The following is a 16,768-nucleotide window of genomic DNA, read 5'->3' on the forward strand; positions in this document are numbered from 1 at the left end:
ATACTATTCTAAACGTATACAATTAATATAAATTATAGAATTGTATTCTTATCTATTATTAAATTTACGAATTAATAGCCTAATTCGACATTAATATTAGTATTAATATTCTTAGTATTACTATTAATTTTAATTTAAATATTATTATAACCGATACTTATAGCGGTATTAAATTTCACGTTCTACTCTACATAATTATTTTATAGTATATATACTTACTTATCCTAGTATTTGCCCTAATTCTCGCTATACTTTTCCCTCTACTTTTCAATCTCCTCCTTATTCTACTCCTAGTCCTCCTCCTCATTCTATTCTTTATTTTCTTCATAATCCCTCCCTTCAATATTATTATTACTAATAATATTACTAATATATTAAAATTGACCAAAATTCTACTTTTTACTATATAGTAGAAGGGTAGCGTTGAATTTCTATTTCTTAATAAGGGGCTTATAGGAAAGCTTTTTGAAGTTACTAATTAATAGATTATAGAACCCGTCTTCTAAATAAATAACCTATTTATATAAAATTACTTCTTTATTAAGTAAAATAAAAGTAATTACTATAGCGAAAGATAGGGTTTAATTAATAATTATATAATATCATTATAATTGTATTATAATTAAACCGCTAGGGCTAGCATAAATAATATTGAATTTAATTTTTCTTTAAATAGCCTCTTCGGATTTATTATAATATTTATATATTATACAAATTAATTATATTTATAAAACGCCTATTTAGTTGTAAATATCCTTTTAAATTTAATAATATTATTTAGATCGATTATTATTTAGAACTTCTATTTAAAAATATTAAGGTTATAAAAGTATAATTAAGTATCTTTATAGTAGAAAGCGGCCCCTAAACTACGCTCGCTTATATATATATACAACCTATTAATTTTAGGGAGGTCGCCGAATATTAAAAGTGCGCCGGATAGGAAAAGTAATATAAATAGTATTCTAAAAGTATTAAAAAACTTAATATAATAGGGTATAGTATTTCGAGGAAGAGATTTAATAATATTCTAAAGGAATTACTTAGTTTTATTATTTATAAGTAAATTGAAGTTAAAATCGAAATTAATAAAAACTATTATTTTTAAATAAGAAAGGTATAGTTATAAAAACCTATTATTATCCCAATTATATTAAACTACAAGTTAATTATAATTTAGTAAAAATAGAGTTTATTTAGTAAAATCTTTCTAATTAATACCTAAATCCATAATAGATATATGGACTTTCCTACGGAAATAGGAATCTATTTCGAATTTATAAAAATTAGTAATAAAATTAAATCTAAGGTTGTCTTTAATTAATAGTTTAAGGGTATAATATCCAATCTTTTTAAAATTTGAAATAAAATAAATACTAACAGTATTACTTAGGTATAGTATTAATAGTAGGGATATTAAAGATATTAAGGATATAGTTTTTAATTTATTAAATTTATTATTAATACAATCTAATACTTGAAGAACTTATTAAATAGCGCTAGAAATAACGTTAATTTGAGTAGAGAAAGAAGAGAGAATGGATTTTTATAAATTAGTTTTAGTAAAATTATAAATATATTTAACTAATTTAATTTTGCTTAGTTGAAGAGTAATATATAACCTATATATTAAATTTCTTATAGAATCCCCAATATAATAAATAATTAATATTATATTTAAGAGTAAATAAATTTATAAAGTAACTAGTATAAATAATCAAAATTTAATAAAAATACTAGAGTTCTTAAATTCCTAATTTGAGGGTAGTAAAATATAAGTATAGCATTATTAATATATAAGGATAGAATCGACTCTTTTTCCGGAATATAGAAACTAGAGTTTAAAATATTATTATTAAGGCTGAAGAATAATATTTAGGGGCTGAATAATCTATAGCTAAATAATTACGTTCGGTACTATTTTACTATATAATATTATTCTTTGTTTGTTATATTATAGTATTAGACTTTTTCCCTTAAATTTATTCCAATTTCTATTTCTTTCGAATTATCTTTAAAAACGCTTTTCGACGTTTAAATAATAGATATTGACACTCTATATTATTAAAAGGCGCTTATAATTATAGTAATTATTTCTACTACTATATCGTTATATTAATTTAAAAAAATTATAATTATTATTATTTTTATACATTAGAATAAAAATCTCGTATAATAAACGCTAATTCTCCTCTTTAAATTACTAATTTTCTTATTCTAGTAAATATGTATAAATCGTTTTATCTTTTCCTACTCAGTTAAAGGACCGTTTAGATAATAGAGGTAGGCCTTTATTGAAATCCATTTACAATTATTTAAAGGATTTATATAAATTATTACTTAAATATTTTAAAAACTTCAACTATATCAACGGAAAAGCCCCTTAGGTTAGAAGCTAGAATATTTATAGATTCCAAAATCTTCTCTAATAGTTATATAACTCTATTTATTTAATTTTTTACTTCTTTAAACCGTTTATCCCTTTCTTAATCCCTATCTATTTCCTTTAAACGTTTTTCAATCCGTATACTTCTATTTAATTAAAATATTAAACTATTGAATTTTTAGTTAAGTATTCTATTTCTAGGATTTAGTATAAAAAATATAGTAAGAGCGAATATCTTTACTTTTAATAGTTAGGGTAGGCTAATTCCGTATTACCTAATAGATATAGTAAACATATATAAAAATATAAGGTAGGAAGTAGTAAACCTTTACAATTTAAATTCTTAAATACATTTAGTAAATTTTCTATTAGGCTAGAAAATTGTTTTATAAAATTCCTTTCTGGAAAGAATAATACAAAATTTGAAAGTGAATAGCTTAGGGGAATAAAATTAATTATATATAAATACTTTTTCACTATATCTTAAATTAATTTATTATTTTATTTTTAAACAATCCTACTTTATAATAAAGAAATAATAATTTTTACTCTTCAATATTATATATATTATAAGTACAATTAATATTCATATTTCAAAACCTATATAATAACTAATTATAGAACTAACTATTAGCGCTATATAAATTTTAGCCTCCCCCTTTAATTAAAAAAAATAATTATTTATATTTTTTAGTACTAACGCAAATATAATATATAAATTAATAATAATAATTATTAATATTAAATATACTATACTACTTAAAGAGATATACTACTTATAATTTACAATTTATAAATATAATATCCCTAAAGAATTCCCAAGTAGTAAAGTAATAATCTTCTAGTAAAGTATTTTAATTATATAAATTAAAATATAAAAACTAATTAGATTAAGTAATATAGGAATATAATTACAAATTATTTTAAAATTAAAATCTCAAACAATAATATAGAGAAAGCTATATTCCTATCTCTATTTCAAAATAGGACCGCTCGGTACTTCAATTTTATATTCAATCTAAAAACAATATTAACGTTATAGACCGCTTATCTCTGACCCAACATAATATTTTCCTTAGTAAGTATAATTTCTATAGTATTTCATATTAGAATAATTTACCCTTCTATTATATTATCCAAAGCAAATATTTAATATTATTTATTTTCCTTTTACCTAATTTAAATAATGGAAACTATTCTACCACTAGAATAAAATTACTAATTATTAATTATAACCAAACTACTAAATTATATAGTTGTATTGTATACTTTACCTAACTCTTACCCTTTATATACTTCCGGATTTAAATTTATTATCTTATTTTAACCCGTTTTTATAAGCTATAAAGAATATCCCTTCGATCGGTTTTATAATTAGCACTACTCTAGCGCTTAACTATTAATTTCTTATTTATTAAATTCAATTAATCCCTTTAAAATTACGAAGGCTTCTAATCGTATTAGATATTACTATAGAAAATTACAAAAAAAAAAAAAGTTGATACTATGCTGTATGTCTGCCGTTAGGAGAATATTACTAAGAAAATGAAATTATGCGCTTTCGCCTTCTCTTTCTTATTTAGTAAGAGTTAAGGATATAGGTAAATATCTTAATATTATTTTGATTTATTTCCTTAAATAGTAATATATATTTAATTTTATTAGATATTACTATAAGACGTTACTAAACCTCAAATAATTATACTATACTATATATCCTATATAATAAAGATATTACTAATAGTCAACTTATTGTATTTATAAATGAAATTATACACTTTCAGCTTCTCTTTCCTCTCTAGTAAGAATTAAGAATATAGGTTAACATCTGGAGTTTGTTCCGATCGACCTCCTTAAATAGTAATATATATTTGATCTTATTGGACATTACTGTTAGAAGTTATTTGGAAGTGTTGGGCCGCGTTTACGCTATAGGCAACACGTGATTTCCACTGGCAATAGGCCTTGGGTTGCCCTCGGATTAATGGTTATGGTGGACAATTTTTGTACGCTAGATTCACCGATGTGGCACGTCTCATGCCCTACGGGAGGCGGAAGTAGACGTTAAAAATACAACAACAACAACAACAACAACAAAAAAAAAGGTTACACCTGAAGCGCCAGCCCAGCAATCTCAGATTGTTATAGAGACCACGGGCACAGGAGCCATAGGCCTCACCATCACCACGGTCACGGGCATCGCGGGCACATTCTCGCGCACCATAACCGGACCGGACGGAACTATCCTCGTCCCACCTCCCATCCCCGTCCACCCCGGCTGTGAACTCTCCCCCCAAATGGCCAAAGCGGTGAAAGACTATGCGATCGACCATTGTTGCGACTATGTGAAGGCCAAGAATCTGCTTAGAGATAAGGTAATCAAACGAGCAGCAAAAAGTTAGATGAGGAACTGGAAACTTACTATCACTAGATCGTGGCAAAGGTCCTCGAGAACACTCAAGAGAAGCTCATGGAATTGTTGCAAAATGAACTTGATCGGATAAGCAGCGAGGAGGAGGATGATGATCTCGACCTTGACTCCGACATGGAGGAAGGCGACCGGACCTTGGAGGGTTAAGATCAGAGGAGGATTGGAAACCATAACGCCGCATAACGAACGATGTTCGGTGTTGCGGCATAGGCGGATGGGTCCCGGCATGGCGGGACGTGCACGTGATGTCTTGCTGCGTGCACCGGCCATCTGGGCCCTGGGTTGAAACCCTGGGCGCCAGGCGCGCCTTTGCACGTTTCCCTCTTTTTCTTCTTTATCTTGTGATTCTACTATAGACCTGGAATCAACGTTTTCAGCTTTGTCTCTCGTGACCACGTCGCTCGTGACATTCGGGAAAAGCTGAAAAGCTGAGCCCTACCCGCGCCACGGCCCCATAAGTGGTGCAAGCTACCAGGCCGCTACTGGTACACTATTGCCAACCCTGTAGACCCTGTGACAGAAAGCTACGACCCTCGCCCAAATCGAGTTTATTGATTGGCGCCCTGAAGTCTCTGGGTCCATAATGCCCTGCCTCTAAAAAGAAATGTCCTTTGGGCCATTGACGTATAGTTAGGAAGGAGCCGCCAGCCATCCTACGCCTGACAAGGTGATAATACAGAAAGCCCCATGCTCCATCATCGCCCCAAGAAAACATAGTGTTCTAGTTTCTTTTCCTTTTTTATCCTAGATGGCAGGAGAGAGGAATTCCCGGTACTTTCATAAACTCGATTTATTAATCATCAACCATGGCATCCTCACCGCAGTCAAGACGTTCCTTCCTCAAAGTTACGATGCTTTGCCGAACCGGCTTGGAATCATGAAAAACAAGAATAAAGAATACTGGACCTATATATAACCGACCCCCCAAGTGATGACTTTATTGTGAGTTATCCAGATAGGACCGCCGACGGACACTTCCCTACAGTATGCAGCGGCCTCGGACGACGGACGATCTGAGCCATCTATGGCCGTTTTAGGGAGGATGTCCATCCATCGCATAAATTTGTTGTCAGGGGCCGGGGCCTCTTCAATGTGGAGAGCGGGTGTAAAAAGGCCGGGCATGCTTGCTCCTTGCTTGGTCGCTCCACCCGGTGAAGACTGTATCACTGAATATCAAGCATCGCGTTGAGATCTTTGCTCGTGTGTTCTCGTTCGGGCGCCAAGATTCTCGATATGTCTTGTATTGGGTGTCGCATTGGCCATGGTAGCGTCGGGCTCCGGCGCTCGGCTGAAGGCTGGGGGTGCGGAATCTGTGATGAGAGATGAAGTGGGGACACCTAGGGAGGAGGAAGAGGGAGTTGGGTTACAGTAATAGGCCAACGTCTGGAGACAACCAAGAGAGAATAATACATTACTTTTATTATCATCCCTGAACCTCAACCGCTCTTGGAAGCGGTAGCTTGACATCTTGCCTTGTGCTGTTTGTAATGAGCGACCTGGCACGCCCGCCCACAATACGCAACGGCTTTGCACCTTCCGCACAAACTCAACTGCGCAGAACCCTTTCCGCAATTTGCGCATCGATTCCTCACATTGCCACTTCCGCTCTCCACTGCCGATAGCAACTCCTCCGCTCTCTTTCTCGCCAATCTCAACACCCGCTGTTCGCCCAAGCTAACGTGCGCCGCAGCCCATGCGTTCCCTCCCGGAGAATAGACACCTTCCGCAAGTTGTTGTTCCAGCTTTTCCAGCGGCGTTCCGAAACCATCTAGAAGATAATTAAAGGATTCCACCAGGAACCGCAGGATTTCTACTTCGTTCGAATCACTGATTTTCCCATCTGTAGCATCGGTTTGCTGGCGCGCTATGACAGCGAGACCCGAAGCGTCCAATCGCTGAATACGGAGATATCGAAGGACCTTTTTCGGTAGCGGATCGGTGAGAGTGAGGGGGATGGTAGCGGTCGAATCAAGTCCAGCCGATACCCAGAGCTTCTGCTTTTGTTCGAAAAATGGCGCCTGAGGGTGCGTTGAAAGAACGAGGTCGTAGCTGTCGTTGGGATTACCGGGAATGACAAAGCCATAGAGACGTAAAAGGCGACTATTCGGGACCGGTCCGTAGTTGATAAATACCTGATCTCCGGCTTCGTAATCTTTTCCTGCAAGGACAGAGAGGTTTCCAGATGAGGGATCGTAGACATGACACTGCTTGACCTCGGACGTGTGGTTCAACATGTCCGCGAAGGGCGCCAAAAGTCGAATCGAATTCCCATCGGCCAGGACGAAGTCCATCGCACGACTCCACACGGTGCAAAGAGCCCACTTATACTAAAACCAAGGGAAGAATGAGCGTTATCGGTTGATTTGCAACATCTTATTACACGCGTGTAGACCTACATCTTCCACGGTAAATTTGTCCAGTGGAAAAAGATCCGGATGCTGTACAAACAACCGCACAACTAAGGCCCTGTGATCATCTTCGATTGATTGCTCCAGCTGCTTCGTGATGGTGTACAGGGAAGTTCCAGCGCAAGCTTCCAAATCATCTTCCGCAAAGAGGATGCTTGAAGAGTAGCTCGTAGGCAACGCTGCTATATGGCTTCGCTGGCCATCGTATCCCGACTCGCGAGATTTCACAAAGAGAATGTACGTAGCCAAGGTGTCTTCGACAGACAAGGGCGGTTGCGCAGAGCGCAGGGCTGGTCCAAGAAGGGGATCAGCGTATGCATGTTTGACCGTCCAGAGAATGCCTGCTGGAATGGTGAGAATCTTTTCTCCTTCCTTGAAAGGCCGTAGTGTTTTGACGCCGCGCCCGGTGTCTGGGAAGTCGGCAAGCTCCAGGCTGTCCAGGCCTACCGCTCCAGATTGTTTCAGCCAGCTGTTCATGTTCGAAATGGGTCGAGAGAGAATGGGCGTGAAGAAGCAAGGGCGACCTGGGAGAGAACTGTCAATTCGCAGCCCTATGCCAGATGACGCATGGGCTTATTTTTCAAAGATGCGATGACCCCGCTTGCGACCGGAAAAACTGAACGGCCCGAACAGGGGGGTAAGAATCTTGGGTTTGTGTACCCCACCAGCTTCACGAGTCAATCAGTCAGCCCCGCCTCGAGACAAAGTTCTTCCCGGCACAGAACCAACCCACCCACTGGCCAAAATAGCCGTCTTTGGCACGCAATCACCATGTCAGCCATGGATATCGTTTCCACGGTGACCATCCTCATCAACCTTGGAATGGAAATCAAGTCTCGACTGGACTCTCTCAACTAAGCCGCTGAAGAGCTTCAGCTGCTGACTACCAATCTCTCTTGTTGAAGGTGTTTAAGGACCCTGTGAACGAGGACATCATCCAGGCCAATGCGTCAGAGTTCATAATTATTCTGAATATCCTGGAAAGCATTGGACAGTCGTGTAAAGAATGCGCAAAGGCGTTGGATATCGAACTTGCTGGAGCGTCAATTGCGACCAAGACCGAGTCGGGTGGGAAGAAGTTTTTCAAGCGGATATGGGCTTTCAACAAGATTCCCGACCTTCTCGCGGACATTCAACGCAAGGCCGAACAACACCAGCGGGCATACAGCGCGGTGTCTATCGTATTTCTCCAGCACATCAAGGTGCAACAAGGACGGACGAGTGGGAAGGAAATTGTTGAATCATCCACCGTCGTACGAAAACCGACTAACCATGAAAACTTGCTCGACCTGGACGTCAGCACGAACTTTGCCAACATCGACCGGATCGTGGGAAGCCTCATGAAGGAATGTGAAAATCTTCGGCGACGACTCCAGGAGGCTACTTTGTTTCCCGACCCGTCGGTGGTTCAAGATTATCAAGCGCAAAACCCAGAAGCAGCATCGTTTTGGAAGGATCGGTTCCAAAAAGAACAACTCAACGCCTCGAATCTTCGCTACGAGGTAAGAGAGCTTAAACTTACTTCCAATATCTCTGTATTAAACTGATATTAGGCTCTTTCGATAGACGTTATACGTCTTTTGGGTACGCTTCGTATATGAGGTAGATACGTTATTTGTTCTCAACAAAATACCGACCGGAGTTTTTTACCCTGGAGACATCGACCTCGTTCGCCAGCAAGGATCTTACTATTGGATCGATCAAGGGGGCACGCGTCGTCTCTCTACAATCCGGCCTTTCTGGCTCCCGGCTCTTCGGTCTGCTCTCGATCCGCTACACAAGGGTTATGTCAAGCCTCACGACTATTTCAATCTTCTCCAAGACTCCTCCTTGTCTGACACGCTGAGAAGACTGGCCCTCGAAAACGCAGGCTACGGGACACTTGTCGAATGTGAAAGGGCATCGGGTGATCTTCCCTTGCCGGCAGCAATTGAGTCCCCTTCTGATCACGTCGGTTGGATCTCTGCGCAAATCGTGGCCGTTCCAACACCTGAGGAGCTAGGAATTGTTACCGAACGACAGGTCCTGGACTCAAGCAGCGACGCCCTCTTCGCTTACTTTAACAATACTACCCAAGACGTTCACATTTACGTACGTTACCTTCAGACCGGTCAAATCGAGCGTAAAAGTCTCTCCAAGCAAGTTCGTCCGGTCGGGGGCATTTCTCTCGGCGCTACATTGTCTATCCGATATGAGCTAGAATCAGGTGATCATGGCTGGAGCGGTGACCTTCAAATCACCGAGTTCAAGGCATGTTACGGGGGCTAGTATATTATTACGGCAGGTGTGGGTTCGAATGCTATTGTCTTTTCTACTAGGCCGGTTAAGGATTCCTTCAGCAAGATGCTACGCGACGACGACAACCCCTCAAGTTCTATTATACCGGGATTTGAATGCACGCTTTTGGGGCCGTCGACGGCATTCTCCCACCCACCGAAAGTTGGAGAAAAGGTTCAGGTACGTATTGTTCCCACCAAAAGATCGTGCAGTATATTTACTGAGATGCAATTTGTGATCTGACCAGGTCGAGTACGACGGACTTTGGTACGATTCGAGAGTCACGGTAGTGGACGGCGATGAGATCGAGTTTGTCGACTGGGACAGTGCACTGGAGCAAGGCCCAATTGACGCTACAGAAACCCAGGACGATCCTGGATCGGATGACGAATATGGGAGTGACGGCTTTTTCTTTCCTGAGGAGCAGTTGACGGAACTCGGAAAGGGCATGCGGCGGCTGTGGCGACCATGGCGGAGAAACATCCAAAGGTACGACGTGCGACCTTATCGTTGCTTCCATATCGGCGACACTGTCGAGGCACCCGTCATGTACCCGGACTTCCGATACCATTACCATGTTACCGACAACTCGGAACTGTACCTTCCTGCTCGGATTGTCGACGTCCAAAGCGACTAGTATGTGATCGAATTCAGCCCGGCGCTTTCGGTTCATAGTTGGTGGCTAGGGAGGATACCCAAAGGTGAACAAATAGACCTGGTGCCAGGATCAGGCATCAAGGTAGAGAATCCGTTCGACTTTAACCGCGTGACGGTAGGCATGGATCGGGTACGTCCTTTCTCTCCGGGGCCACGTCCGGTTCTGGGTATTCAGTCAGCGAAGCCGGCTGGGTGGAGTTCATTTCAGGGCGTTCGTCTCTGCAATCTCGAGGATCTTTTGGAGCGGAGTCTTTGGGACAACTTGTAGGGAAGATACATATCTATGGCTTACGAAATTTCGGGCTGGAGATGCAGAGGAGGCTGCTCTACCGCTGCCGGCAGATGGCGAGCTGTGAGACGCGGGTTGTGGAGTTGGATGGAGGCTACCGAGTCCTGATCGCTCTGGGACGCTGTCGAGATCGTCCAGAGCAATCACCCCCGGCTTGACTGATTCGTACGGCAATATGATTGCCAGGATTGATGAAGGGATCGAGCGGAACCGGTAACGCTACAAGAATGCACTCGAAGCCAAGTTCTTTGTGTATCGCCCTCTGTCGCCGACCAAGCTTGCTGTGGTTTCAGGTTTGCTAGCGAAGATTAATCCCCGAACGATTGAGGATACTGTAGGCTGCTGTATGTTCGTGTTCTTTTTTGGTGATATGGTTTTCGGTGTTCTCTGGGCACTTGGTGTCATCTTATCTTAATCATCCTTATCGCGCTTATCAATGCAGGCGGGAATGCCCTCCATCCTGGCTGCCCTCCGGCTCTCTCTTCCTCCTCCAATTCCCCAATCTTCTTTTCTTCCTTTATCTCCCCCCTTATCGGCTGTCGATGAACTATGGGATTTCCATTCAATGCAAAAATCTCCTTGCAAGAAAATACACCATGCCACCACCGTGACATGATCCTTGCCGCAATTGCCCGCCATCCTCGATGATATGATGCCATGATGGGTTCCGCGACGGGTCGCGTGTGATTGGCCATCCATTGGCCACTTGGCCGAGAGGTCCAGTTCCTGATGATGCGCAAAAATCCTTATTGCTGCCTAATTCCACACTGTTCCTTACTACTAACTCACTACGTCGAATCCTATTGATAAAAGAAACAACCTACCGTTCGGCAACGAAGCATCACAATGGACGGCATACCTCTTCAAGTCTCCCCATCCGAAGGCGATGGTTTACCTCGCCGGTTCCAATACATGGACCAAACCGTTTATGTAAACGCTGTGCCCGCGCTATCACAGCATCCAAGAAACTCTGGCAACTGAGGCCACCCGGCGAGGAGCCTGACTGGACAGGCGAGAAGTTCTTCCACAGCAAGAATACAAAAGAGATGCTGGAAAACTCAGTAATTGGCGCCGGTTGCCATTTGTGCACACAAGTCCGTTTCGAGAACAATATTGCGAGCGCTGGAGATGATCACAGGGTCATGATCGAATGCAGCCGATCGACAGCCTTGGAAGGTGATGGAGGGGATATTCCAGTTGTCTCATTTTCCGCTACATCTTGCGCCGAGTGGGATGATAGTTGGGCCTCATTGCCGGACCCTGTCAAAGATGAAGAGCCTCAGGGTGATCCAGAAACGATCCCGTTGATGACATTCAAGCTCGAGCGGACCGATGGTAGCGGAGGAGGACCGAAATCTCTTTTGCCCCAGAGACTGCCAGATGGGTCAATGTTCGTGTTGCCTTGCTCGACTGACTCGGCTGAAGCCTATAGTCTTGTGCGACACTGGCTAAATGAATGCCTCGATAACCATCCGGAATGCAAAGGTTCCAGTTCCAGTTTCCAGAGACTGCCGACGAGGCTCGTTGATGTTGGAGGTCTGGACGAAAATGGACAGAAGAAGCCTCTACGACCGCGCATTTTCCTCCCAAACTCGACTTCCCAAACACCAGCTACGATCCCATACCTGACTCTCAGTCACTCATGGGCCTTGACTGGGTCATCTCTTAAGATTAACAACCAAGAAAATTGAGGACTGGCAGAAATCCGAAGAAGGAATACCAACCGACGGTCTAACTCAGACATTCCTCGATGCCATGCAAATCACCCAGCAACTAGGCTACCGATACATCTGGATCGACTCTCTCTGCATCATGCAGGACTCACCAGAGGACTGGAACCGGGAGGCCCAGACCATGGCAGCCGTCTACGGTAACTCTCTCTTGACCATCTTTGCTTCGGGGATGGGCATGGAGGGAGGCCAAGGTGCCACAGCCGACACTTGCTTCTCGGTCCGGAGTAGCCCTCTGGAAGTGTATGCGCCCATCATCACGTCTCCTTTACCTTTTACGGATGGCAAAATGCCGGATGTCAGGGCCCAAAGCCAGAAGGAGAATGACATCAAACCCGCGGATTGCGGAGCAGCTTCGTTTTACGCCATCCGCGAAAGTACGAACCCAGCGTAGACGAGATGCTATGGGGCGCTCAACAGAAAAACCCGTTGCTGTCACGAGGCTGGATCGTCCAAGAGCGGTTGCTTTCGCCTCGCATCATTTACTACGGCGCCGACGAGCTCTACTGGGAATGTCGACTCCATGCGGTCTCGGAAAGTTGCCCGTTTGAAACTGCATTGAAGGGCAAGGATGCCGAAGCTTCTCAATCCATCTGGACCGCCAACGCTAAATCCGTGTACAAGGACTTGGTACAAGTTGATTCTTTACCTGCGAGCTTGGGAGACGCTGGCGTGGATGTGAGCAATGACAAGGAAGACGCGCAGCATCTACTCGAACTCGCCGCCTGCTGGACGACTCTGCTCACGTACTACACCGCCACCGAACTCACCTACACACATCCGACCGACTCATCGCGCTTGCAAGAATGGTCAACGTCATAGCCGAAACCAAGGGGTGGACATATACCTTCGGGGGAAGCTGGAAGGAACTTTGGCCTTTTGACCTCCTCTGGGGCTATTCCAGCGTTCTCAATACCGAGATGTTCAACCCAGGCCGGTATCCCACAGCCGACAACAGCGAGGAAAAGCGCCGGCAAGATCGCCTCGAGCTGGACGAGAAACTGTTAGCAAGAAAATCCTACCCCGAGTCGCAACCCAGTACAAAATTGGGCCTCCCCTCTTGGTCGTGGGCAGCTACGGAAGCAACCAAGGACTTCTGGTTCCATAGCACTGCTGAGCCACCTGCTTGGAAGTGCCGGGTCATTCTTTTGAGCGAGACTTCCTCTCCCGGCGGGCAGCAAGCTGGAAGTGAAAGTGGGATCCTGGCACTGAAAATGTACACCAAGCAGCTATACGACATGCCACCTATTGACTTGACGCTGATGTGGGACGACGACGAGAATTTCTATCTGAAAGAGGAGGTGTGTTGCTTGTTGGTGCTTGATCACCTTACTAGGGGTGGGCGACGAGCGCTGCAGGTTGGGTTGATGGTCGTTGAAGTGCAGATGACTGAGGATGCTCCGTCGTATGAACTCAGTGAGGGCCGAAGACGTTGTTACTGTCGTCGGGTGGGAAAGTGGGAGAATACCTGAGGCCCGCTGGCCATTGATAGGAGTAAAGATGAGGAGATGGTGGTGTATTTGTGCTGAGCCGTTGTTAGTTCTCCGGCGTGCGATCTGAACGACCATCCGTCTTCTCGTCGCCAGCGCCAACAGGACTGTTGATAAGCGGATTCAGGATTCTAGGCGGTCGATCGGGTGAGGCTCGGGAAAAGTCCATGGACACGGGGAGAATGGTACGAGAGGTTTTGCGCATTGAGGGGGCTGAGCAACAAGAGTGGGATTTTCCAGGGCAGTTTGACGGCTGTAGAGGCCTTGGTGACACCTGTTTACCGTCGTATGAGTCTTTCAGATATGCAATGGGATGATAAGGACTTGTAAAGGGAAGGATGGAGTGGGGTTGATGAGCTTTGTTGTTGTTGTTGTTGTTGTTGTTGTTGTTGTTGTTGTTGTTGTTGTTGTTGTTGTTGTTGTTGTTGTTGTTGTTGTTGTTCGAATTCGGGTCCAAAAGTCGGAAGAGGAGAACGAATGTGCGTGGAGTGGTGTGATGTCCGTTCCTATGAGGGCGTTGAAGAGTTAACAATTGGCATGTCCAAGTTTGATAATACAAGGATAGGATGTGAATGCGAGAATAAGGCAACCGAAAATCGGGGGATGCCCTGAACTTTTATCTTGGAATACAATCCGTAAAGAAACTCTCTTCATCACTCTATGTTGGATGAAGTACGACGGCTTCGACTATAGTAGATTAGCATCTAAAAAGCCCTTTCGATTATCTTTACCGTACTACTTCTATTATCTACAGTAGTTGTTATGTGGACGCTCGCAGATATTGGATGGTTGCGCTGTCGGGAGAGATATGAAGAATAAGTTGTATTGGCTTCGGCACAATTTGGGATATGGATCTGACGACGAGCATCCTGCTGCCTTGTTTGGGTGATCTGGGTTTCTCTCTCCTTCTTTTTCATTCGGAAGACACCTTCTCCGGCGACTTACCATCCTTGACAATCACCCGTAACCATCTCGGGGAAGGCTCTCGATTTGGAGGACTGATTGGCCTCAAACTGGTCTTCGTTTGTAGTCACTGACAAGGACCAGGGTTTATTACGCCACGAAAGCCTCTTTTCTGTCTCTCTCTATCTATTCTTATGCATCTATCCGTCTCCTTCGAGCTCCCAAAGACTGGAAGAGATAAGAGGGCAACCCCCTACGGCACGTCTTCGCGCAGTTCGCGGAGTAAGTACCCGTATCCGGTACCGTAGAAACGCAAGATCAGACCCCTTTGCTCAGCGGTTATAGTGATGAAGACGTCGTTTGTGAGTTCATACCTTCCCTCTAAGTCCATCTTCCTCCTACAACAAAAATTCTTGGCGCCAAGTGTTAGTGTTAACGCTCGGTTGCCCGCAAAATCCCTAACACCACCCAAATCGCCGTTTTTACGGTCGATATCCCAATATCTACAACTCCAAAATGTCTACGCCTTCGCCCTCTGGGGCCCCCAAACCACCGCCGCCGGCTATAATACCGGTTACTCCTCTACCGGACTCTATTTTCGTCCTACCCCCGCCCTCTACAACGGCGCAGTCGGCTAAGAGAGCCCGGATTGCGGACGAGGAAGCCCGTTACGCTTATAATACCACCGCCTCCCTTACTGCTCCCGGCCCTATTACGTCCTTCGCCGAGACCGTTATTTCTAAAGCTTTCGCTAAAGCGGAAATTTACCGCTCCTTTACCGCTACCCTCAATATTAAATTCGCTCGCTTCTCCGTCGTCTCGCCCGCTTACGTACGTAAAGCGGACCGCTTCGTACGGACTATTACCGCCGCCCTATAGAAAAGTTCTACTCCGCCTCCCTCGCCTACCCCGGATCCTACTGCTCTAGTAGGCAAAAATATCTCTACTTCCCCTATTAGAAAGGGAAAGGGGCCTATTGCCTTCGCTAAAACTGCCGCCCGCGGTACGGATTCTACCTCTACTTCCCGCTCCGCTTCTAACTCCTACTCCAACCTTACCCGTAAGGCTACCGTACCCTAAAGTAATGGCCGTATCTTCCTTCGATTAAATAGGGACTCCCCTTTCGCTAATTTAAATATTTTTACTATTTATAGAGAAGTATAAATACTTCTCCGTCTCGCTTCTACTAATATCCCTAATTATTATAAAGTCCCCTCTAATTTTGTTTTTATACCTAAGAATAATACTATCCGCTAAACCCTCTTAGCCTATAAAAATAAAATTAATACCCGTATTAGCTACCTCTAAATTAAAGTACTTAAAAAATAAATTACTTATACTATTTAAAATATATTTATAATAATATAATTCAGTATTGTCATGGCCCAGTCCCGCTGACCCATGCCGATGCCTGGTGCGCTGCACGACCGCCTGGATGCAAGCGATTTGATTGATTGTAGATTAGATAAGGAGAGTGGTCTGAACACCCGGGTCTGGAGGCATATCTTCCAGCCCAGCTGCTCACACAACTCTTCCCTTTTGTTTTACTCTTTAGTCGTAAATTCTATGTTGAACGTCAACAACGCTGCAGCCCTGCCTCGCCCGTTACGTGCCTTCACACCATTTACGACTCATCTCTCTACCGGGGACGGTATCAAATATCCCACCTGAACAAAGGCTACGACGCAGCGACGTAGCGACTAGAATTGACGACTGGGGAAAGACAAAAGAAGATTCGACGCGCAGCGTGTCGCAATCGACCCCCCTCCCTTTTAAGAAGGAACTCCGAAGAGGAGACTGAACCGATCAACGACCAGGTCAACGATCAACAAGAAGAAAACAACCGCCGCCCTGATGGCTCGCGATAATACTGAAGCCGCGCAACAGCGCCATGTCCATTTCGACCCCAACGTCCTGAGAAAGCACGCTCCCAAAGCCGGCAAGCTTCCTCCCTCCGAGGTCAGACGCAAGTCCCTCGATCCCAACGACTTCGTCGGCCCTGATTTTCAGGGCGCCGCCTCTCACACAGTCGGCCAAGACGATGATGACGACGAGCCCGAAGATCTCGACTTGTCGAACCTCGCCCCCGAGGAACTCTACAAGTATTACCTTGAACATGTTCAACCCATCGCCCGTCGCGCGCACTACTTTCTCAACAAAGAAGTGCCTAACCGTGACCTTGGAGGAACGCCTCCAT

At 43.4% G+C, this 16,768-nt stretch overlaps 7 protein-coding genes across 7 annotated transcripts; 5 read left to right on the forward strand and 2 right to left on the reverse strand.

The window, feature by feature from the left end:
* Positions 1–3,931: 3,931 nt before the first annotated feature.
* NEUTE1DRAFT_130230 (uncharacterized protein) lies at positions 3,932–4,964 on the forward strand (the record flags this gene model as incomplete). Its single annotated transcript, XM_009853507.1, has 4 exons — positions 3,932–3,968; positions 4,171–4,187; positions 4,492–4,761; positions 4,818–4,964. The coding sequence occupies 4 exons, from the start codon at positions 3,932–3,934 to the stop codon at positions 4,962–4,964; spliced, it is 471 nt and encodes a 156-aa protein (XP_009851809.1).
* Positions 4,965–6,217: 1,253 nt separating this feature from the next.
* NEUTE1DRAFT_83233 (uncharacterized protein) lies at positions 6,218–7,702 on the reverse strand (the record flags this gene model as incomplete). The annotated part of the gene is made up of 2 exons (XM_009853508.1): positions 6,218–7,144; positions 7,214–7,702. 2 exons carry the CDS (start codon positions 7,700–7,702, stop codon positions 6,254–6,256), a joined length of 1,380 nt encoding a protein of 459 aa, XP_009851810.1.
* A 294-nt stretch (positions 7,703–7,996) lies between these two features.
* Positions 7,997–10,427, forward strand: NEUTE1DRAFT_122784 (uncharacterized protein; the record flags this gene model as incomplete). Its single annotated transcript, XM_009853509.1, has 6 exons — positions 7,997–8,058; positions 8,094–8,727; positions 8,792–9,479; positions 9,510–9,682; positions 9,750–10,138; positions 10,178–10,427. The coding sequence occupies 6 exons, from the start codon at positions 7,997–7,999 to the stop codon at positions 10,425–10,427; spliced, it is 2,196 nt and encodes a 731-aa protein (XP_009851811.1).
* Positions 10,428–11,294: 867 nt separating this feature from the next.
* On the forward strand, positions 11,295–13,796 carry NEUTE1DRAFT_146934 (uncharacterized protein; the record flags this gene model as incomplete). The annotated part of the gene is made up of 5 exons (XM_009853510.1): positions 11,295–11,337; positions 11,406–11,838; positions 12,119–12,555; positions 12,636–12,924; positions 12,984–13,796. The coding sequence occupies 5 exons, from the start codon at positions 11,295–11,297 to the stop codon at positions 13,648–13,650; spliced, it is 1,869 nt and encodes a 622-aa protein (XP_009851812.1).
* A 150-nt stretch (positions 13,797–13,946) lies between these two features.
* Positions 13,947–14,962, reverse strand: NEUTE1DRAFT_138380 (uncharacterized protein; the record flags this gene model as incomplete). The annotated part of the gene is made up of 4 exons (XM_009853511.1): positions 13,947–14,174; positions 14,345–14,355; positions 14,614–14,681; positions 14,829–14,962. The coding sequence occupies 4 exons, from the start codon at positions 14,960–14,962 to the stop codon at positions 13,947–13,949; spliced, it is 441 nt and encodes a 146-aa protein (XP_009851813.1).
* A 125-nt stretch (positions 14,963–15,087) lies between these two features.
* On the forward strand, positions 15,088–15,651 carry NEUTE1DRAFT_110749 (uncharacterized protein; the record flags this gene model as incomplete). Its single annotated transcript, XM_009853512.1, has 2 exons — positions 15,088–15,402; positions 15,451–15,651. 2 exons carry the CDS (start codon positions 15,088–15,090, stop codon positions 15,649–15,651), a joined length of 516 nt encoding a protein of 171 aa, XP_009851814.1.
* A 774-nt stretch (positions 15,652–16,425) lies between these two features.
* NEUTE1DRAFT_138382 (uncharacterized protein) lies at positions 16,426–16,742 on the forward strand (the record flags this gene model as incomplete). The annotated part of the gene is made up of 2 exons (XM_009853513.1): positions 16,426–16,673; positions 16,733–16,742. The coding sequence occupies 2 exons, from the start codon at positions 16,426–16,428 to the stop codon at positions 16,740–16,742; spliced, it is 258 nt and encodes an 85-aa protein (XP_009851815.1).
* Between the last annotated feature and the right edge of the window lie 26 nt (positions 16,743–16,768).

The sequence above is a fragment of the Neurospora tetrasperma genome (genome assembly GCF_000213175.1).
Source record: "Neurospora tetrasperma FGSC 2508 unplaced genomic scaffold NEUTE1scaffold_4, whole genome shotgun sequence".
Classification (NCBI taxonomy): domain Eukaryota; kingdom Fungi; phylum Ascomycota; class Sordariomycetes; order Sordariales; family Sordariaceae; genus Neurospora; species Neurospora tetrasperma.